Source organism: Schistocerca americana, chromosome X (assembly GCF_021461395.2).
Source record: "Schistocerca americana isolate TAMUIC-IGC-003095 chromosome X, iqSchAmer2.1, whole genome shotgun sequence".
In the NCBI taxonomy this organism is placed as follows: domain Eukaryota; kingdom Metazoa; phylum Arthropoda; class Insecta; order Orthoptera; family Acrididae; genus Schistocerca; species Schistocerca americana.
In genome coordinates, this window is record NC_060130.1 from 391,180,473 (window position 1) to 391,201,343 (window position 20,871).

At 43.1% G+C, this 20,871-nt stretch overlaps 1 protein-coding gene across 2 annotated transcripts in view; it reads right to left on the reverse strand.

Annotated features, from left to right (window-relative positions):
• LOC124555416 (dendritic arbor reduction protein 1-like) overlaps positions 1 to 4,350 on the reverse strand; it is a 160,815-nt gene extending 156,465 nt beyond the window's left edge. The window contains exon 1 of one of the 2 annotated variants that reach the window (XM_047129317.1): positions 4,216 to 4,350. In XM_047129317.1, the coding sequence (XP_046985273.1) occupies positions 4,216 to 4,290 (75 nt within the window). In that variant the 5' untranslated portion in view covers positions 4,291 to 4,350. The remainder of the gene's footprint in view (positions 1 to 4,215) is intronic. The other variant, XM_047129318.1, reaches the window with a different exon arrangement.
• Positions 4,351 to 20,871: the final 16,521 nt, after the last annotated feature.

The following is a 20,871-nucleotide window of genomic DNA, read 5'->3' on the forward strand; positions in this document are numbered from 1 at the left end:
GATAAGAAGTAAAGCTTTCACTAATATGAAAATTGGTCTCTTCACCTTCTAATTGCAAGCATCCTCTTTCATTAAAAAGAATTTCTTTGATTAATTTCGACTTGAAAATCAGCTTGCACCAGCAGTAATGAGAGATATGTAGTTTATTGTTCAACTCTAGCTACAATGCAACTACATATTTATATTTTTTAGAGAATGCACCTTTACTCTGCAGCGGAGCGCGTGCTGTTTTGAAACTTTATGGCTGATAAAAATTGCCTTTCGCGGACAGTGCTTTTACCGGTAACAGCATTTCCCGAATACAGGGTTTCGAGTTCGAGTCCACACCGGGTACAAAAATTTTATTTGTATTTTTTATTTATACTAATCATTGTATTTAGTGAAAGCCTTGTTGAATCTACAAAAATAACCCTTGAACTTATAAGAATTAAGCTCTGCATTGTAAGATTACTATCCAGACTTTTCAGCACATAACCAGTGTCCACTAGGACAGGTAATACTTACTCTAAACCAGTCTCACAGAATTAGCGAGAATGTTCTACATCTATTTGGAGCTAAAAAAGAGAGTTGATATTCTTAAAATTTGTTCAGTTACTACGATAACCCCTTGCCATCGGAGTAATCTCAAGTCAGACGTTCCTAGACAGTGCTCAGTATATGAATAATTACCAATGGCTGAAATAAATTTTAAATAATTATTGAAACTACAGTTTACTGGGTAAAAACTAGCTGGTAAAAGAAACGCAGCCAAGCGTGACATATCACTAGTGTGTCCAATATTCGATGGCATGTCACTAACAAACAACAGCGGTATGGTTGTTAAAGTTGTACATTTCGTCAAACTTTGTTTGCAGACTGCACCAGGAAAAACCTCACTAGTAGTTCATATATCCCCACCATACACAGAATGCAAGTACTCGTATGGCTTAATCATATTCCCGACTAGGCTTTTAGTAGAACACACTAAAATGATTCCGATCGCATGACGGTTGTCGTCAGATTACGACCGAATTAGCTTCAAGCGAAAAAATGCTGAAGGAAGCATCACGTCTCTTCAGCGACAGTGTCATTTTCACTTTCTTTGTTTTCGCTTTACCCAGTGGCAAGAATATCTTGACTCTGCACAACGCTTCTAACGACCATACTGTTTAGCGACCGAAACCACGTTACACAAGGGACTACATGCAATTTGAAACTAAAAAAGACCTATAGTTTCGATAACACTGTCAGTCTAAAGACCATGATAGAGAATACAATTTTGTTTAAACGAAAACTACAAATATTTTATCAGTTTAGTTGAGTTTAGGATAAACAATTTATCAGTAGCTTCATTTGGTTTTTTTCGTGTGCGCGTAGGTCATTGCTAATTGAGTAATAGCTTAAAATATTGACGAATATAGAAAGAATTTTTCTCTCCCGTACTATTAGGTACATGAGATTATGTTCGTTTAAGGAGGTTGTGAAGTCGATACACGACTCTGACGCTTTTGACAATATTTGTTAATGTTTGTGCGAGAAGCGAAGTCATATTAAAAATTTTGAACACTAAATCTAATTTTGCAGTTATATTTTCTTTGTTGTTTTAATATCAAAAACTGTTTTGTACGTTAGAAACTCTAGCTTAGGTTCGCAGTGTCTGTGGATCCACTACGGGCGTTTTGCTACCGTTTATACATGGGAAGATATGATTGTTGGAAATTTACTAAAATGTTATTGTGTTAAGGCAACCGTATACTTTAAGCGACCATATGCGAATTTCGCTTCACTGTTGCCCAAAAACAAGTAAAACGTTGTCGATCTCATTAAAGCCTAAAATATAGTTACGGGTTCAGTCAATGGCATATTTAACGAACGGTAAGTGAAAAGTATTTACTGTCCAATAGCCTGCACGAAAATACATATTTCTTAGATTTTTTCCTTGAAATCCTTTTCCCTGTACCGATTTGCTTATCGAACATTTGATATTTCTGTACAATTAAGAGACCTTTGTGCTGAGCAGAAAGAGAGCGACGACAACAAATATTCGATACAGAGAAACAGAAGGATGTTAAAAAACGGATTTTCCGTTGTCGCCATCGAAATCAATGCTCTTAAAAATTCAGTTATACTACTTTTAAACGACGAGGCAAATATGTAGCTTTATCGTACATTAAAAACAATGAAAGTAACCATAATAACGTTCAGAAGAGCAATCGAAGAACAACATGTGTAGGTAATACAGGATACTGACAACTAATTGTTTCGTGATGTGAAAAATAATTCTATATCAGTAACAAAACGACAGTGATGGCCCTGTAGAGATATTTTTGTGCTCATGTAAGAGCGATATCGGTTTTCCCTAAGCTGGTCCATAATTTTAATCGGGTGATTGACTTTTCCCTTGCAATATTATTAATGGGCAAACTTGGCGGGCGGTGCGCGAGTATTGGGTTTCACGGGGTCGCCCGTACGGTTACCGCTGCCGCTCGCTCCAAATATTCCGGGATCCAGAGAAGCGCCGTGCAAGCCTACCGGTTTGACAGTCCCGTGGAACAGAGTACACCGCAGATATGTTGGCAGAGTTTGTCTCTAGAGATAAAATGATTTCTATATTTGTTCTTTCCTCTTTCTCTGGAGGAATAAAAGTTTCTACCTCGATGGTGTTTCTAGTGGAAACAAACTCGTTACTGCAGAATCGTTTTGGAAGCAGTTCGTTGTACGGCATCACAAAAATAGATGCTTATAAGGCCAGATGACTGTCTGTTGCGCAAATATATACCCATGTTTTTGTGCTCTGTACGTTGTCCCATCACCTACATTGTAACATATTTCAGTTACAGCTTCGCCTCACAGAAATTCACGATGCTAAAGACTGACGCTAAAAATGGCATCTGGGGATTCAAAGTCTAAATTAAAAATCCTTATGATTAACAGTGGATTGCTTTTTGTATTAAAGTCTTTGGAACTGGGAATGTTTGTTGCCGACAGTAACTAACAGAGAACGATCAGCGCAGAAGAGTTTTGAGTAACGGTTCAATCGGCTACAGTGTGACGTGAATGAAGACAAAAGTTGTACTGTGCAGCTTCCGTCTGCAATGAGAGAAAGGTTAAGAAAGTAATTAGCACATCTGCTGCAAGTGTGCATGCTCTCTTTGACGTCACTGTGTCTTGCTGAGGCACGTCTGGTACGTGGATTAAACGAGATTACTTATACGCCAGGCTAAGATTATCACCAGAGTCAGCAGTCAGAAAGTAAAAATGATAACAAAGTCACTCAGCATTGTTACAGCGAAAGCAGAAGGCCTCACTTAACGTTTGTGTCTGGAATTCTCATACGTCCTAGGCCCTCGAAGTTCGTTCTCCACCCGGCAGAGGCAATAAAGAAAAATGATACTGGTAGATTCAAAGTATTATCCGTAAGGAATCAGGGCTCGAAACATTGCCTGTTTCCTTATCGCAAAAGGCGGTGAGACGCACGGATAGCTACGTACGAATAAGTTTTGCACGAAGTGAGCGCCGCTGCCGGCTACGTGCGGGATCTCATGCCGTGGGTCGCTTACAGCGTGATGCGATGGATGACCAAATTATTCTTTCACCATCGTCAGCTGGTAAGCAGTCATATCCCAGGGCTTGAAATCACAAGTGTCTATCACCCGACCAGTTTGGTACACTGTGTTGCACTGACGTAACAGTCGCAGAACAGATACAGACAAAACTGCCGCCTACCGTGGAATCCAACAGGATGGCAACAGTTACCTCCTGCACATTTCACACCCCGCTCACTGCTCTGTTCTCCGTGACACGCATCCTCGTTTTCAGTGTATACAACTGTTATTTAACTCTTTTCGATGGGCAATGTATCACTGAAATGGAAAACAGAGAATTTCTCGGGGCTCCTACGCTTTAAGCATCTGACGAAATTGTTGTGTCAATGTTGCACTGCTAACTTCATCTTCTGTCGCATTCTAACCGTACATAATACGCATGTTAATGTCGGAATGGAAGCAGAAAGATTTTTGACACAAGTTGCAGCTGTATTGTCCTCTTTGAAGCGTCACAACAATGGGCCCAGCGCAATCTACATTTTCGGAGGCAACCCACAACACAGACGCAAAACGTAATGCCGAGTTACTCGCACGTCACAGTCGGCACGACCACCGTCGACGCACCGAGACTTGCTCCCGCCCACGAGAGCATCCCAAAGCAGCTGACAGCAAGTAAAAGGCGAGTACTCACGTCGTGGAAGATCTCGGGCGACGCGGAAGACATGTTGGCGCGCTCCGCAAGCACGGAGCCAGCGGCCAGCGGCATCAAAACGCGGCCACGCACGCGCACACAGCCGCCTGCTTCACACACCGACAACTGTTCTCATTGGACTACTTTTCCGAATACCTGTAACACAGATCTCCCCTCCCCGACTCCCTCCCCCCACGGCGCCGCTGGCCACTCTCCCCCCACCAGCGCGCCGGTCGGCCACGGCCTCAGCTTGCGTGCAACATAATTATTCTCCGTTACAAAGAGCTCCTTTTTTGTTATTTGCTATGTGTTGTTTCATTGTATTCTTTTCTAACCTTATCCGCGGCCCTTTTTTCGTGCACGGCGTCTTCGCTGCTGTGCCCTCCGCTGCGCCACCTCTCTTCCACCACCCCCTCCGCCGCTGCTATTCTCCTTCTCTCCTTCTCTCCTTCTCTCCCCGTCTTCGCCCCCCGCGACTGCTTTCTCATCGCGTGCATGCGGGGGCGCACGGCGCCACAGTAGTAGTACGGTAGTAACATTTGCCCAATCGGTGAAGAGTAGCGCTGGGAACTCGGCCAATGAGCTGTTTTATCGGAGGTAATGCGTCTCTGGGAGCTTAGAGCTGTCTTAGAGCGACAGTACGGCATGCAGCTGAACCGGTTCGTGCGAATGCTGCGCACCAGTTTCGAACACGCGCCCGTCGGCGACATTGCAGTTCTATCCGTCTCTGCGTGTGCCTGTCTGTACTCCACTGTCAGGTAGCGGAGTGTACCGTTAGAGGCCAACAAGGTCGACGCGGGGGGGGGGGGGGGGGATATTAACACGGGATACTATAGAAAAGAATAAACAGATTTGACTGAGCTACCGAAATCAAATTATAAGATCTGACTGTTGAGTTGTACATAATTTTTGTTAATGCAAACCTAAGTCGTCAAATTTCCTGGAGCGTCGTTCGCACTTCTTGATGTTACACTGTTGTCACGGTGTTCCCTGTAAATTTACCAAATCCGTTATCACTTTTGTGCGAGACTTCAGTTGACACCACGCTGTTTAACGCATAAAACGCCCGCGGCCCGTGGTTTTGCGGTATCGTTCTCTCTTCACGCGCACTTGGTCCCGGGTTCGATTCCCGGCGGCGTCAGGGATTTTCTCTGCCTCGAGATGACTGGGTGTTGTGTGTCCTTCATCATGATTTCATCCTCATTCACTCGCAATTCGCCGTAGTGGCGTTAAAGAACTTGTGAGAGCGGCATCCGAACCGCCCCGCGAGGGGTCTTCCGGCCACCAATGCCATATGCTCATTATTATTAACGCATAAAATGTGACTGAAATCAGATGAGATACATGTTATTCATTTGGTGTCACTGAAGTTAAAATTCGCCACTATCGGTTTGGAATTGTAGACGTATTTATCCAGCGATCAGTGGCGTTGTGGCCGGGGTCTTCAGCTCTTAATAATTATTTTAAAAATTTGGTCGTATATGGGCGTTTCTCGAAATGATTCCATTAGAATTATATACAAAAACCATGTCAAAGTATGAGAAACATCTCAACTGACTACGCGATGTACTAATGGGATGATTGTTGGGATATAACGCTATTGCTATATTATTAGTGCTGCAATCAATGTTTTCTGTGCAAGGATTATGCGCTCTATGAAGAATCACAGTAAATATCATTGCGACCACATACTTACGTCAAAAGTTACCCAGACTCAGTTTCGAAAAAGAAAAAGCACATGTTTGTCGACTAGCAGATCAGACAACTTTTTAATGACGCTCAGTTCGGGTTAGTGCAAAAAGGGCGAGGAGAATACAGTATGGCGATTCTTTGAGAATGTTTCGAATGGGTTTTCGGGAAACTTCAAAATTAAAGGAACTTAAAAAAACTTGTAGATGTTCTGCTGAGCCTGTGTGTTTACATAAACATACATATAAAAGATAACAAATTTCCATACTAATAAAGAAGCGGAAATGTTTACAAATATCCTGCACCTAGACTCCATTTCATTCAACAATTAGACTAAATTAGGGCACTGATTACGCTGCAGCTTAGAAACATTCACAAAAATTCAGCAACACTGAGGCATATAAAATATCACGCTTCAGTGTCGTGCCGACTATGTTGGGAAAACAGACACTAGGTTGAAAAACCATTTTCCAAGAACACATGAATGCCTTTAGACTTAACTCCTTCGAAAAATGAGTTATTGCACAACATATGGTCGAAGCTAAACACATTATCAACAAGACAGAAATCAAATTGGTAGTCTTACGCAATGCAGCCTAGAGTAAGGCTCTAGATCTGTTAGAGCAAATAGAGCTTAAATAAGCCGAATTAATTTACAACTCTGACATGTGATACTGCATAATAACTTTCATCTTTGCTTGTTTCATATTATACTGTACTTGTGAAGGGTTTCAAAGTGTACAAACAGATGTGCACATTGTTTTATGTGACATGCAGTTGCAAAATGGACAAATAAAAGTCTGCTGAAATTGCAGCGTTGAAAATGTTCTTCCTGGACCATGGTAATTTTTTTACTGTTTTTCCTCCTGTCTAATGAATACAGTCACGTCTACAATTGCAAAAACTGACAAAACAAAATATAATGGGTTGTTATAATCAAAGTGCAGACTCACAGAGGTCCAGTGTGTGTATAGCAGAGAAACTTGGTAGATATTCTAATGCGTTAACGCGGAACCAATTTACGCTGGAAAACATAGTTCCAGTTTTGGTCACCAGGTGCAAATCTGGCGCTGTGAATGCAAGAAAGACGTATAGAAATGTTTCCATGGATTATAAACGGGACATGGGCAGAAAAAGTCAAACAAGTGATAAAGGCATAATGTTGAGTTTATTATTAACCGCCTCTAAGACAGTTTGTTCAATATGAGCAATGCAGACGTCGACGCTCCAGATTTGAACCTGGTGGCCACTATTGAAACGATTTTTCTTTCCAGTGTTAATCGATTCTGTATTAATGCACTGACATATCTATCAAGCTGCGCTGCCATGCGATAATTACAACCCACGCTGGACCTCCGTGAGTGGCTGCAATTGTAACCACCGAGTACATGAATATATTTATGACTGATCTGGGGGTATACAGGCTGCAAGATCTAGAGCACAGAGGTGCCAGCTCTGAGAGCAAGAATGGCTCTAACCTGGCTGACCATCCAGCCGAACTGAGCTCGCTTGACAGATGCGGATACTTTATTCCATGTTGCTTAACTCTGTGGCAAAGTTCATCAGTCGCAGCAGTACCTAGCGAGTGGTGGTGTGCCAGTCCCCCATGCCGCGTGTATCAAAGGGTACGAAAACTGGAGAATTTTCTGGCCAGGACAGGTCATGAGAGCCTGGGAAACATGCGATCTGTCGTTATATTGTTGAAGCATAACGGCACAGACTTCGAAGATATGACACTACCGTCAGCCTTAACACATCAGAAATACACGGTACAGTCACATTAATGCGACCACCGCCTACGTTCGACGTCGACGTGCAATAACCACTCACAGACGGCAGGTGTCTGCACTACAAGTACAAGATTTATAAAGCTTGTCGGGTACCCGGAAAACAGCGCAGTCGTTTTCGTCATGCGGAAACGGAGCGAACTGTCTGACTTCAAAAGGGGATGATCATTGGCTTTCAGGCTAAGGAGAAAGCATTTCCGAAACTGCTAAGTTTTTTAAACTGTTTGCGTGCCGCCTAGGTTAAATTACATCGTGCATGGCAAAATGGCGTTATCCAAAACCGGCACCGAGCGAGGTTGTGCAGTGGCTAGCACACTAGACTCGCATTCGGGAGGACGACGGTTCAATCCCCCGTCCGGCCATCCTGATTTAGGTTTTCCATGATTTCCCTAAATCGCTCCAGGCAAATGCCGGAATAGTTACTTTCGAAGGGCACGATCGACTTCCTTCCCTCTTCTTCACTAATCCGATGACACCGACGATCTCGCTTTCTGGTCTCCTGCCCCAAACAACCCAACCCAAAACCGGCACCAAGGCAACCACGGGCCATAGATCACAGGGCGGCGGAGATGTGTATGGGTGAATAGAAGTGCAACTGTTGAACAACTGACCGCCCAGATGAGACCATAGGCTACCAACAATGCCTCCTCAACGACTGTTCATCGAACGTTGCTGCGTATGGGCCTCCACAGCAAGCGACTGGTTAATGCTCTCGTGCTGACCGCTGTTCAACTGCGTCGAAGGCGGAAATTTGCACGCGAGTACCGTAACTGGACGTCCACTGAATGGCGAGAGGTGGCCTTTCAAATGAATCACGCTGTATGCTCCATCGGAGAGATGGCCGTTAGCACATACGCCATGAAACGTCTGAAAGCGAATACTGCACCGTGTATAACGCCTGCTGCCTACATTAGCGGGTATAGATACCAGGCGTGATGGTGTTGTGTAACCAGTGGTACCCCATGCCATCAAGCCAGGAGCTGACCTCATACGACTGTGACGAATGCAATCTACGTTCGTGGTCTTCGGAGTCTACACACTCGGATATGTACGTCGTGATGCTGTACACCCGGGACTCGTCTGAAAATACGACACAGTGCAACTCCCATACCCAGTTAAGCGCACCACTGACGACGCAACTCCCTCTGCTGACCCGTGAAGGTAAGTCGCATTAGTGGTCATCGTGAGGACAACTCGTGTCGTTCCGCCGTCATCACACTGTCGTCGTGGATACTCATCTTGCTGCAAATAAGCGCATTACCTGTACGATCCTGACGGCTGAGGAAACTATATGTCTGTTCTTTCATGCGCTAGTCAGCCGCGCGGAATTAGCCGAGCGGTCGGAGGCGCTGCTGTCGTGGACTGTGCGGCTGGTTCCGGCGGAGGTTCGAATCCTCCCTCGGACATGGGTGTGTGTGTTTGTCCTTAGGATAATTTAGGTTAAGTAGTGTGTAAGCTTAGGGACTAATGACCTTAGCAGTTAAGTCCAATAAGATTTCACACACATTTGAACATGCGCTAGTAGCGTAGGACCGTTGAGATACTGGATAGCGCTGAGCTCGGCCCTCCTCAAACCTTTGATTCCATAACCGCATGAAAGCCGTGGCATACTGACCAACGCAAGCAGCAATCAGCTGCAGTGTCGATCAGCTGTCGAGATCTGACACTTGATAGTGTACATTTCTCCTCCTTAGTGGAGGCGTAACACGATCTTCTCATAAATAACAGTATTTCTGAATAGAATGTTTCCTTGAACAGCGACGAGCCAAAACATCATGACCACCTGCTTAATAGCTCTTTGGTCTATCTTATGCAAATTTTGACGTTTATAGCTGTCGAATTATGGCACCGAATTTTTTTATGGAACTGTATACATTTCTGTGACATTGAAAAGAGCTTTCTAAGATGACTTCGAGACATAACATGTGTGGAACGTAATGAAATATTAAGATCACCGAACCGCAAACTGGCACACTGCTGTCAGGAGAAGGGGTCCCGTATCGTCTGCTCTACTGAACCAAATGAAAGCAAACACGTAATTCAAGTAAGGTTCATGTGTTTGCCTGTACGCTTGCTGCTCACTTGTTTCTCCCCTGTTGTTGAAGCAATCAGACAACCTGTTCCTGAAGTATTTAAACTTTCACGACGTATACGACGTTCTAAACTGTGTATGGCTTTTATTTATGGTGAATGTTGCCAAACTGTTTGAGCAGCGATACAGTTACATGCTAAAAGGTATCCTGATCGTGCCAAGTCCTGTTTTTGTGGATATTATTTTTAAAAATCTAGAAATTATAAATGTGAAAAATAATGTGGGACAACGAGAAGCAACAGAAACTGGCGAAGGAATTGCAACTGGCATTTCAGCAGCGGTAAAATACAGACCTTTGAGGTTTGCTAAAGACAACGTAATTCTGTCAGAGACAGCACAGGACTTGGAACGGCAGATAAACGTAATGGACAGTGTTCTGAAAGGAGGATGTACGGTGAGTGTCAACAAAAGCATAACGAGGGTAATGGATATAGTCGAATCAAATTAGGTGATTCTAAAAGAATTAGATTGGAAAATAAGACTCAAAAATGAGTTTTAAATGATAATTAAATCGACATCCTAGCTGCATACAGGCGTTGAGATACGTCATTGGAGACATGTTGAAAATGTGTGCCCCGACCGGGACTCGAACTTGGGATCTCCTGCTTGCATGGCATACGCTATATCCACCGAGGGCACAGAGGATAGTACGCCTGTGGGGACTTATCCCTTGCACGCTCCCCCACATTCCCAACATGTCCACACCACTACGTCCGGTCGGGGCACACATTTTCAACATGTTCCCAACGACGTATATCAACGCCTGTTTAGAGCTAGGGTGTCGACTTAATTATCATTTCATTCTAGAGAAGCTGCACGGTCATCAATGGTATCTGTTCTCTTGGGATCAGATACTACCTTCATATACAGTCGAGTTTTGCTATTCTGGCAGTAAAATAACTGACTACGGCCGAAGAAGAGACGATATAAAATGTACACTGGCAATGGCCAGAAAAGCGTTTCTGAACAAGAGAAATTTGGTAATGTCGAATATAGATTTAAATGTTAGGAAGTCTTTTCTGAAGGATTTGTCTGGAAGGTAGCCTTTTATGGACGCGAAACATGAACGATTAACAATTTAGACAAGAATAGAATAGTGGGTTTTGAGATGTGGTGCTACAGAAGAATGCTGGAGATTAGGTGGATACATCATACACTACTGACCATTAAAATTGCTACACCAAGAAGATATGCAGATGATAAACGGGTATTCATTGGACAAATATATTATACTAGAACTGACATGTGATTACATTTTCACGCAATTTGGGTGCATAGACACTGAGAAATCAGTACCTAGGACAACCACCTCTGGGCGTAATAACGGCCTTGATACGCCTGGGCATTGAGCCACACAGAGCTTGGATGGCGTGTACAGGTACAGCTGCCCATGCATCTTCAACACGACACCACAGTTCATCAAGAGTAGTGCCTGGCGTATTGAGCCGAGCCAGTTGCTCGGCCACCATTGACTAGACGTTTTCAATTGGTGAGAGATCTGGAGAATGTGCTGGCCAGGGCAGCAATCGAACATTTTCTGTATCCAGAAAATCCCGTACAGGACCTATAAAATGCGGTCGTGCATTATCCTGCTGAAATGTAGGGTTTCGCAGGGATCGAATGAAGGGTAGAGCCACGGGTCGTAACACATCTGAAATGTAACGTCCACTGTTCAAAGAGCTGTCAATGCGAACAGGAGGTGACCGAGACGTGTAACCAATGGCACCCCATACCATTACGCCGGGTGATACGTCAGTATGGTGATGACGAATACACGCTTCCAATGTGCGTTCACCGCGATGTCGCCAAACACGGATGCGACCATCATGATGCTGTAAACAGAACCCGGATTCATCCGAAAAAATGACGTTTTGCCATTCGTGCACCCATGTTCGTCGTTGAGTACACCATCGCAGGCGCTCCTGTCTGTGATGCAGCGTCAAGGGTAACGGCAGCCACGGTCTCCGAGCTGATAGTCCATGCTGCTGCAAACGTCGTCGAAGTGTTGTTGCAGATGGTTGTTGTCTTGCAAACGTCCCCATCTGTTGACTCAGGGATCGAGACGTGGTTGCACGATCAGTTACAGCCATGCGGATAAGATGCCTATCATCTCGACTGCTAGTGATACGAGGCCGTTGGGATCCAGCACAGCGTTCCGTATACCCACCTGAACCCACCGATTTCATATTCTGCTAACAGTGATTGGATCTGGACCAACGCGAGCAGCAATGTCGGGATACGATAAACCGCAATCGCGATAGGCTACAATCCGACCTTTATCAAAGTCGGAAACGTGATGGTACTCATTTCTCCTCCTTACACGAGGCATCACAACAACGTTTCACCAGGCAACGCCGGTCAACTGCTGTTTGTGTATGAGATATCGGTTGGAAACTTTCCTCATGTCAGCACGTTGTAGGTGTCACCACTCGCGCCAACCTTGTGTGAATGCTCTGAAAAGCTAATCATTTGCAAATCACAGCATCTTCTTCCTGTCGGTTAAATTTCGCGTCTGTAGCACGTCATCTTCGTGGTGTAGCAATTTTAATGGGCAGTAGTGTATAACTAATGAGGATATACTGAAGAGAACTGGGTAGAAAAGAAATTTATGACATAACTTGAGTAAAAGAAGGGATCACCAGTTTAGTAATGGAGGGAAGCGGAGGGGGCGGGACGGGGATGGGGGGATTACTAATGTACAGAGAGACCAAACCAAGAGATAAATATAGTACGCAGGTTCAAAAGCGTGCAGGGTGCAGTAGTTATTGGGAAAGAAACAGAATTGCACAGGGTACAGTAGCGTAGAGAGCCACATCAAACAAGACTTCGGACGGAACACTACAACAACAAGACGAATTCCACAAGCCACTACGAGGCAGCTTCAATATGCGACTGGGATCAGCCAATGTAGTGTTCTGCGAATGCTACATACCAGACGTAACATTTCCGAACTTTAATCTGAGAGTGAAATTGAAACATGACGACTACAAAAAAACACCGAAGACTCCTGAAGACATGAAATACCGAATAAAGTATACCTTTTCTATCGATTTATCGCCATTCGGGCCGTGTCCATTCAAACGTCTCAATACTAATGTCAGTTATGACGATGCGAAAGTAAGGGCAACACAACACCCAGTCGCCGGACGGAGAAATCTCCGACCCGGCCGGAAATCGAACTCGTAGTATAGCATGTATCAATGCTCAAGGTCAACATTTTTAACATTTTATGTGACAGTCATAACAATAAACATGCGAACCGTACCTGATGTACGTTTTTGCTTACATTTGGCACAGTAGGCCAGGCCCCCTCTACTGACGGCGTGACAGTGTTTTGCGGCATTGTTACCTTCTTACAGTTTCATCAAGTTGCACACATGCTATGTCCTTGAAATTCTGTTCGAAGGCTTTTTCCAGTGTCATATAAAAAGTATATAGTTCGTTTAAAAAACAGTCGCTGCCGTAATTCGGCATACATAAACGGTAAAATTACTTGTGTACGTCAGAAAATTCTGTACATAGTTCGCTGTAACTTAGCAAAACGGCATCTCGATCTGTTGACCCTTTCTGGATACACCTGGAATTGTCTGTTTTAAGTGTCTCGGATGTGTCTCATAAGAGGCCTCAGGCGCATTTTCTCTGGTTTTTGGCAGATATTTGCAATTTCTTTTTTGTAGCGTCTTTCATGTGACAGCCAGCGTTAACGGTAAGCTTTGGTTTGTTTCCCGTTGTTTCGGTAGAGCGGTCCCAGATTAGTATAGGGCGATATATATTTTTTTCGATATTTATTAACAGGGACAGCGAACATGAATAATAAGCAGTACTCCTGCAGACAGCACCTTTCTAACTCGCTGTCTGCTGCCGCCGTGAGGCAGTCGCTGCAGGAGTACTGTTTATTCTTCGTGTTCTCCTGTCTGTGTGATATCGATAAAACAAAAATATCGCATTAGACCAGTTTGGGAGAGCGTTATTGAATGGGCACGTAAGCTTCCTCTTTAAAAATCATTTTATTTGCACTGGAAACAAACTGACTGTTTTAGTTGACGTTTGTCGTCAGATTCCAGACATACTGCCCATTATTTGTGTGGACTGGCTCCAGCTACACATTATAGAAACGAAATAGCAAATAGCTGTCCAAACACGAGAGAAAATGCACCTGATCACTCTTAGGAGAGACACCCTGTATACGTCCTCCTCCGCAGACACGGTCGCAAACCCACACCTTTGCGATGGTGCACGACTAGGCGGTAAGGTGGTTCGATTCTTGGTGGTGGAATATCTCCACTTCCATTATTTGACCGGCAAGGAGAGGAGAGGCTGTGGAATAAAGTTTCTGATCACCAACCTTCGCGCCAGTGTTCTGGATTAAATTCCAAAGCTCTCTGCAGTATGTCCTGAAGCGAGATCACGTCACATTGTTGATGGTGATAACCTCGGCAGCCCCTTTGATGATATTCGACAAGAGTAGGCTATGTGCCGGTACCAGGTTTCACCCTCTGCCTACCATTCTTCTTTACCAACACAAACCCAACTCTATGCTGTACATGCACTCATCATAGTCATTCATCTACACATATGAACACTTGACACTTCGTAACTGGTCAGAGAAAGACAATGGCAAACCACTTCTACTAGGACCCTGCCAAGATTGGCGATGCAGGACTCCTCTCTATGTACTAGCCTTTTCTCGATGGGTTTGTCAGCATGTATGTTAGATACATATACTGCATACATCTCCTACTGCCCCAACTCTTGGTCTATCTCCTCCTCTCTCTGCTCTGCCCATCTCCTTCTCCTTCCTCTCTCAGCATCTCCTCCTTCATCAATCCCTTCTCCACCTCTCTGCTCTGTGGTCTGTCCCTCTTCTCTGCACCCCCATCTTTGATTTGTTTCCTCCTTGCCCCCTCCCCCTCTCTGCCAATCTCTCAATTTGCCCCTATCCACCTCCTCCTCCTCTCTCCCTTCCTACTCCTACCTACTCTCTCTCTCTCTCTCTCTCTCTCTCTCTCTCTCTCTCTCTCTCTCTCTCTCTCCCATCCGTTTCTACTTCCTGTCGACCCATTCCTGTCTTCTCTCTCTCTGTTCATCCTTCCCTGCCGCCTCTCTCCTTATGCATGCCCTCCTGTCTCCCCCTCTCTATCAATTCCATCCTCTATCCACCTCAAACTTCCCCCAGCCATGCCATCTCCAAGTACAGCCCCTGCAAAACAGGTCAATAAAGTATTCTGATACTACTGCCACAACACACATGTTGTGGCGGGCAGCCTACATGTCAGGGGCTTGAAAATAGGGTTTTTTTTTGCCACTAAAATAGAGGCTGCCCTGCAAAGGCAGTCGAGAAGGTGTGCCAATACTACTGCCACAGAACACACCTGTTGTGCAGGGAAACCAGTGGTTAAAAACCATTTTTGCCCATATTATAAACCCCACAGTGCTGACATTCATGAATTTTTCTGTTTGTGTGCGAAGTTTGATTGAAATTGATTAAGGAGTTGAGAGGAGATTCCAGATGTACAATTGTCTGTACACTCTGCTACATATATACAGTGTGTGTTTCTTCTTTTTTAACTTCAAACAACTGAAGAACTCGAAAATGATGCATCATAAGAAAAAAGTGTTCTAGATGAAAAGTTAACGTTAGTAAAAGGGACATCTGTCTGTGCTACAACTGGCTACATCCTAACCACCCTGCACATGGGTGGGTCAACTTTGTATTTTCAGATAATTTTAAAACTGGGGCAACCACGGCTAAAATAGTTATGCACAATTGCTTCAGGATACATACAGTGAACAGTTTTTTAAAAATACAGGTGTTAAAACCACTGAAATGAAACTGAATGAGATGTCCAAATACAGCTACAGCGGACCATTGAACATTTCCATCAGTTTCACTTGAATTGTTTTAACACCTGTATTAAAAAGAAATGTTCCCTTCACGAACTGTCAAGCAATCATGTATTTGTATTTTCAAATGGGATCCCCTATTTATATGCATATTGATATTCTACGCCAAAAAATACTTACAGTCTACTAAACCACTGTTTCTCATTCATGATAGACGGTGCTGTAATCGACAAATATCAAATGTGCCTGCTTTTGCACAAAATAACCAACGCATTTGATCCTACATTTCATTTTCTATGTAAATGTAAACCTTTGTGTCCTAACGGTTGTTACTGGTGTTCACACGTTACTTGAGTGTTGCAAATGTGTTTGTACAGTACAGATAATATCGTCAGACATTTAAATTTCCGTCAAATAAGCTATCTGTATGGTAACGTAATTTTTTGTCCCCTATGGGGTTAATTGTCATGTGGCCCAAAACAATCATAGTACTTGATTTCGATGCCCACCCTCAGACCCCGTCATCAGGGTGACTGATTTTGGTGGTGTGCTGTAATGCATCTACTAACAGAATACAAACCACAACCATTGTAATAAGGTAAACGGTCCATGAAATGATAGTGACAGGTGCTCCCACCACAGATACACATATGCCATGTAAACACTCACTTGCTCAACGACATCAAGCACTCCAGTGTTGAGAGGTTAGGGGACTCACCGAAATTTAGCGACCCCAATGGTGAGAGACAAGGAAATTCACTGACATCAAGCATCCCAATGGGACTGAAAAACTATTCCATCTACATCGTTATTCCTGGATCACACTAAAGTAGTTTGTAAGCAGGCACTGAAACTGCTAATCATATTCCACTGTACATTCAAATTTGCAACCCGAAAGTAAATTTCGAACATAAAAATCAATCGTCAGAACTAAAAAGTTTTCATTTACGTTGTAAATGAAATGTGAAATCAGATGTTTCAGTTATAATTTGGAGAAATAGACAAACAGGCCCACTTGATATTAGTCGATTGCTGCACCATCTACCATGAATGGAAAACAATTGTCTGAATAAACTGTACATATTTTTTGGTGTAGAATCCGCATGTGCAATACAAATCTGGTTTGATTTGAAAATAAAACGTAGGCCTTATCCACGCAGTAGGGGTGTTCAGAAGAGCTTTTCACCTAGGCTATTATTTCTTATTATACATCGTTATCGAAATATTTAGTTGTCTCAAGTTAAAACAAGCACCCTCCTCCTCTCCCTCTCTGTGTTCACCTCTTCCTCTCACTGTCAGTTCACCTCATCCTTCCCCCTATATCTGTCAGTCTCCTCTACCATCTCTCTCTGTCTCTTCATCTCCTTGACACCCTCTCTCTGCCCATTTCCTACATCCCCTCTCTCTGACCATATCTTCCTCCACACTCCCTCTGACGATAACCTTCTCCGTTTTGTCTTTCCATCTCCCCCTTCCCCTCTTCCTTTTCCATCTGTCCACCACCCCTCTATACCTTCTGCCCACCTTATACATCTCCCCCTCCTCCTCTCTCTCTCTGTCCATTTTCTCCCTCCCCCCCTCTCTGTCCAGCCCATCCTCTATCCATCTAAATCGGATCCCAGCCATGCTCACTGGTACATGAAGCCCTTCCAATACATTTCAATAAAGGAGGCTTATACTACTCTGAAAACATGCCTGTCCTGCAGGGCAGCCTACACATCAGGTGCTTGAAACTGATTTATTTGCCCCTGGCATACATGCCATCATGCAAAACAGGTCGATAACGCAGGCTGATAGTACTCTAACACAACACACCTGTCATGCAGGGTAGCCACACCTCGGGGAATTTATTGAAGCTAGGAGGCTATAAACCCCACAGTGCTTAAATATCTCTAAAGTACATTACAGATTGATGTGGAAGTGCAATCATTTAAGAACAGTTCTTCACAGCTATAGAAATAAGCAAAATTGATGTAAAAGTTTTTTGTGACAGAAGCACCTGGAGTTGAATCCATAGGTCTAGAAATGCAATTATTATCAATAAAGAAAAGGCACTTCCTGACGAAGACTACTTTCATTCAGCACTTAATGTCCAGATATAATAGTTCTCTTAACCGTTTGCCTAGCTGATAAGTACTTATACGTCTTGTTGCAATATCTTAATTGCAATAAAGGAACAGGTGGCTCGAAAAGTACGTAGAGATGAAGCATAACTCCAGTGACAACATTTCGAAAGTTGTCCAGGGATATTTCCTGAATATTTTAAGTGCACCGTGATCTCTGGCCTCTCGTTACAGAGTAATAATGTAATTACGCTTCATTCAGTTTGATGTGACCTTAGATCAACTCTCCATTCGTAAACCTATCCATACTTCTCTAGACCACTATTTACGCACAACTAACGCTTCTGAATCAACGAGTTAGACACAGAACCAAGCAGCACTGAATGCAAGCTTGAGAACAAAGATAACATTGGGATTATTGTTGTTTACAGTAAGGACTATGACTGAATGCGACAAGTTTGTTTCCAAACCAGATACAGCGTATGTCGCTATCAGTTGGACTGCTGTGTAGACAGTTTTAGACAACAGAGATACAAAAAGAAATGGGATTATGAAACCAAACGAAACGCAGTTCCTCAGTAGCAAGTCACCGAAGACCACCTGTGCGTTTTACTAAAATTTTCAGAAAATATAGCTGCCTGTATAACATTAGAAATTTTGTCAGTGTGTTGGAGTACATCATCTATATCACACACTCGCAGATACTGTTAGAGCTGCGAAATGTCTCCGTGTTTGTTCATTTTCGTGCAGACAGCTGCCTTTCAATCCAACAAACAACCTAGCGAATAACGATGATTTGTGAGAATATTTAATTATACTAGGCTTACAAAATAGCCTTCACTATAACAATGATGTCATTACATATGGGAAACAAAAGACCACCACTATGGTAAATCTAAGCAAAGAATGACAAAAATTTGCTGTAAAAAGTCAGTGCAATGGACTGTTGCTACCTCAATAATCCGCAAAATGCAGAAACAACAACCGAATCTAATTCGTCACTTGTCCACGATATTTCGACAGCTTAAATAGCTACCTTCTTCAGGTGTGTGACTCTACACATGATGCTGATGTTGTTGTATATCATTTTATACACTGTTCTGATCTACATTAGTGTATTTGCCACAGCATAACTGCATGAACAATTCAGATAATATTTACTGTGGAGCATACAGTGTGTGGATTCCTGAAATAAGGGGATTTAGGAATTCAAAGACACGAAACGAATATCTTATTCTATGGCAAACTAAATGCATAGCTTACTACAACCTACAATATTTGCAGCAGCTTTTTATTAATTTTGAATAAGTCTACCAAGTCAGCCGGCCAGGTTTAGACAGTGTGCCTAGGAGGAGCGATGTTCAGATTGTCATCAGCAGCAGCTATTCGACATCCATTGCTGGAAAAATGCTTCCTCCAGGCTGCTCTATACATTACAACTCCAGTAAAACATATACACCTTTCTCCATCACGTTTCCTGACGTCATCTACCAGTCTTCTATTACGTCATCGTCTGTATTTCTTGGTCTCTGTGGTTTATCTATCATCCATTCGCCCAGCCAGATGTCCTGACCAATCCCATTTCATACGTAACTACGTGTTCCACTTCAGCGTGTTCCGTGGCCGTTTTTTTCCTGTTTTTCCTAGTAATCTCTGCCTCAATTGCTCATTGAATGACGATTAGTTTTTTAATAGTCTTCTAAATGAAAGTCAATGTTTCACCATCGAAAGTCAAACATAATAATATAAAATTATGGTAATCTGTCGTTTTTGTTTTTCGTAGCTTAAGAATATGAAATACACTGGTGTACATAACACTTCAATAAGAAAGTAACTTTCGCATTTTGTGTCACTGTCAAGTAACATAGCTCGCTGAAACTGGTACCGTAGATAGAAAGAACTGCTACATAATGGCACACAAGGTATCTGAAATAAGTACACATTGTTATTAAAAATGAAACTCCTCCACCTGTACTTAAGATTTTAAATTTATTTGGCTACTAGTTTCCACGTTGCATCAGTGCCATCTTCAGGCCCGTACACCTTGATGAAATCAATTGTGTGTGGTTGAGTACCAGAAGTCAGCGGTGAGACCAATACGTGCTCCACATGGATCCATGTGAACTTCTAGTACTCAGCCACACGCAATTGATTTCATCAAAGTGTATGGGCCTGTAGATGGCGTTGATGCAACGTCGAAACTAGTAGCCAAATAAATATAAAATATTAAGTACAGCTGGAGGAGTTTCATTTTAATAAAAATTATACCAGCTGTGTTCCACCATAATCCAATTTAAATATGGATGTACGAAGATTAAATACACATTGAGACAAAAATAAATGACACTTTTATTCAAAGTTAGTTGTCACGCTGACGTCACCATGATTCATGGTGTTCTCGTGTACGTTACAAAAGGCGGGATATGTTTCTTAGTAAAGTGTGCGATCACCACGGAAGAAAACGCATTCTCTGCAGCTTGCCCCCGTGCTGGCCACAACGGTTGTAAGGAGTTCTTGTTGGAGGGCGTTCTATTCTTCCATCAGCGTGGTTGACAACTGCTGGATCATTGTTAGTACACGTGGACGTGCTGCAATTCGTCTCGCCAAAGCATCCCATACGTGCTCGAGGGGACGGGCAGTCCAATACATTCCCCTAATACCCCCTCGTTCTAAGAGCTCATCCACCTGCGCCGTTCGGTGTGGTCGCGTATTGCCATAAAGAAAAAGAAAAAGGAAACGGGCAAGCACAAGTAGGGCAAGCGCTCTGAGGCTTCCGTACAAACTTGATTATATATGTAGACAGTTCATGCACAGATTTTGATGAGAAAATGTGAGAGTATCAACATATGTGACATAAATGACCGTATCTTTTGATTACATTGACTTACAGTCTTACATTTCTTACACCGCCTAGGGCCATAGACCTTAGTACTTTACTTAAATTCCAATTTTGTGCCTCTACCTGTTCCTCAGAGGGTCAGCAAATAGCAAAAAATCTATTTTATGTGATATAATTACAAACTAACGATAATCCGATTTTATCCTTTACTTGTACTGTGAAACCTTATTTCTTGCCAAACTTCATGACTGTATGTAAACGAGAAATACGCTATAGGTTTTGATGAGTGACTCTGCAACTATCAAAATACGTAACATAAATAGCTGTATCTTTTGACTGCAT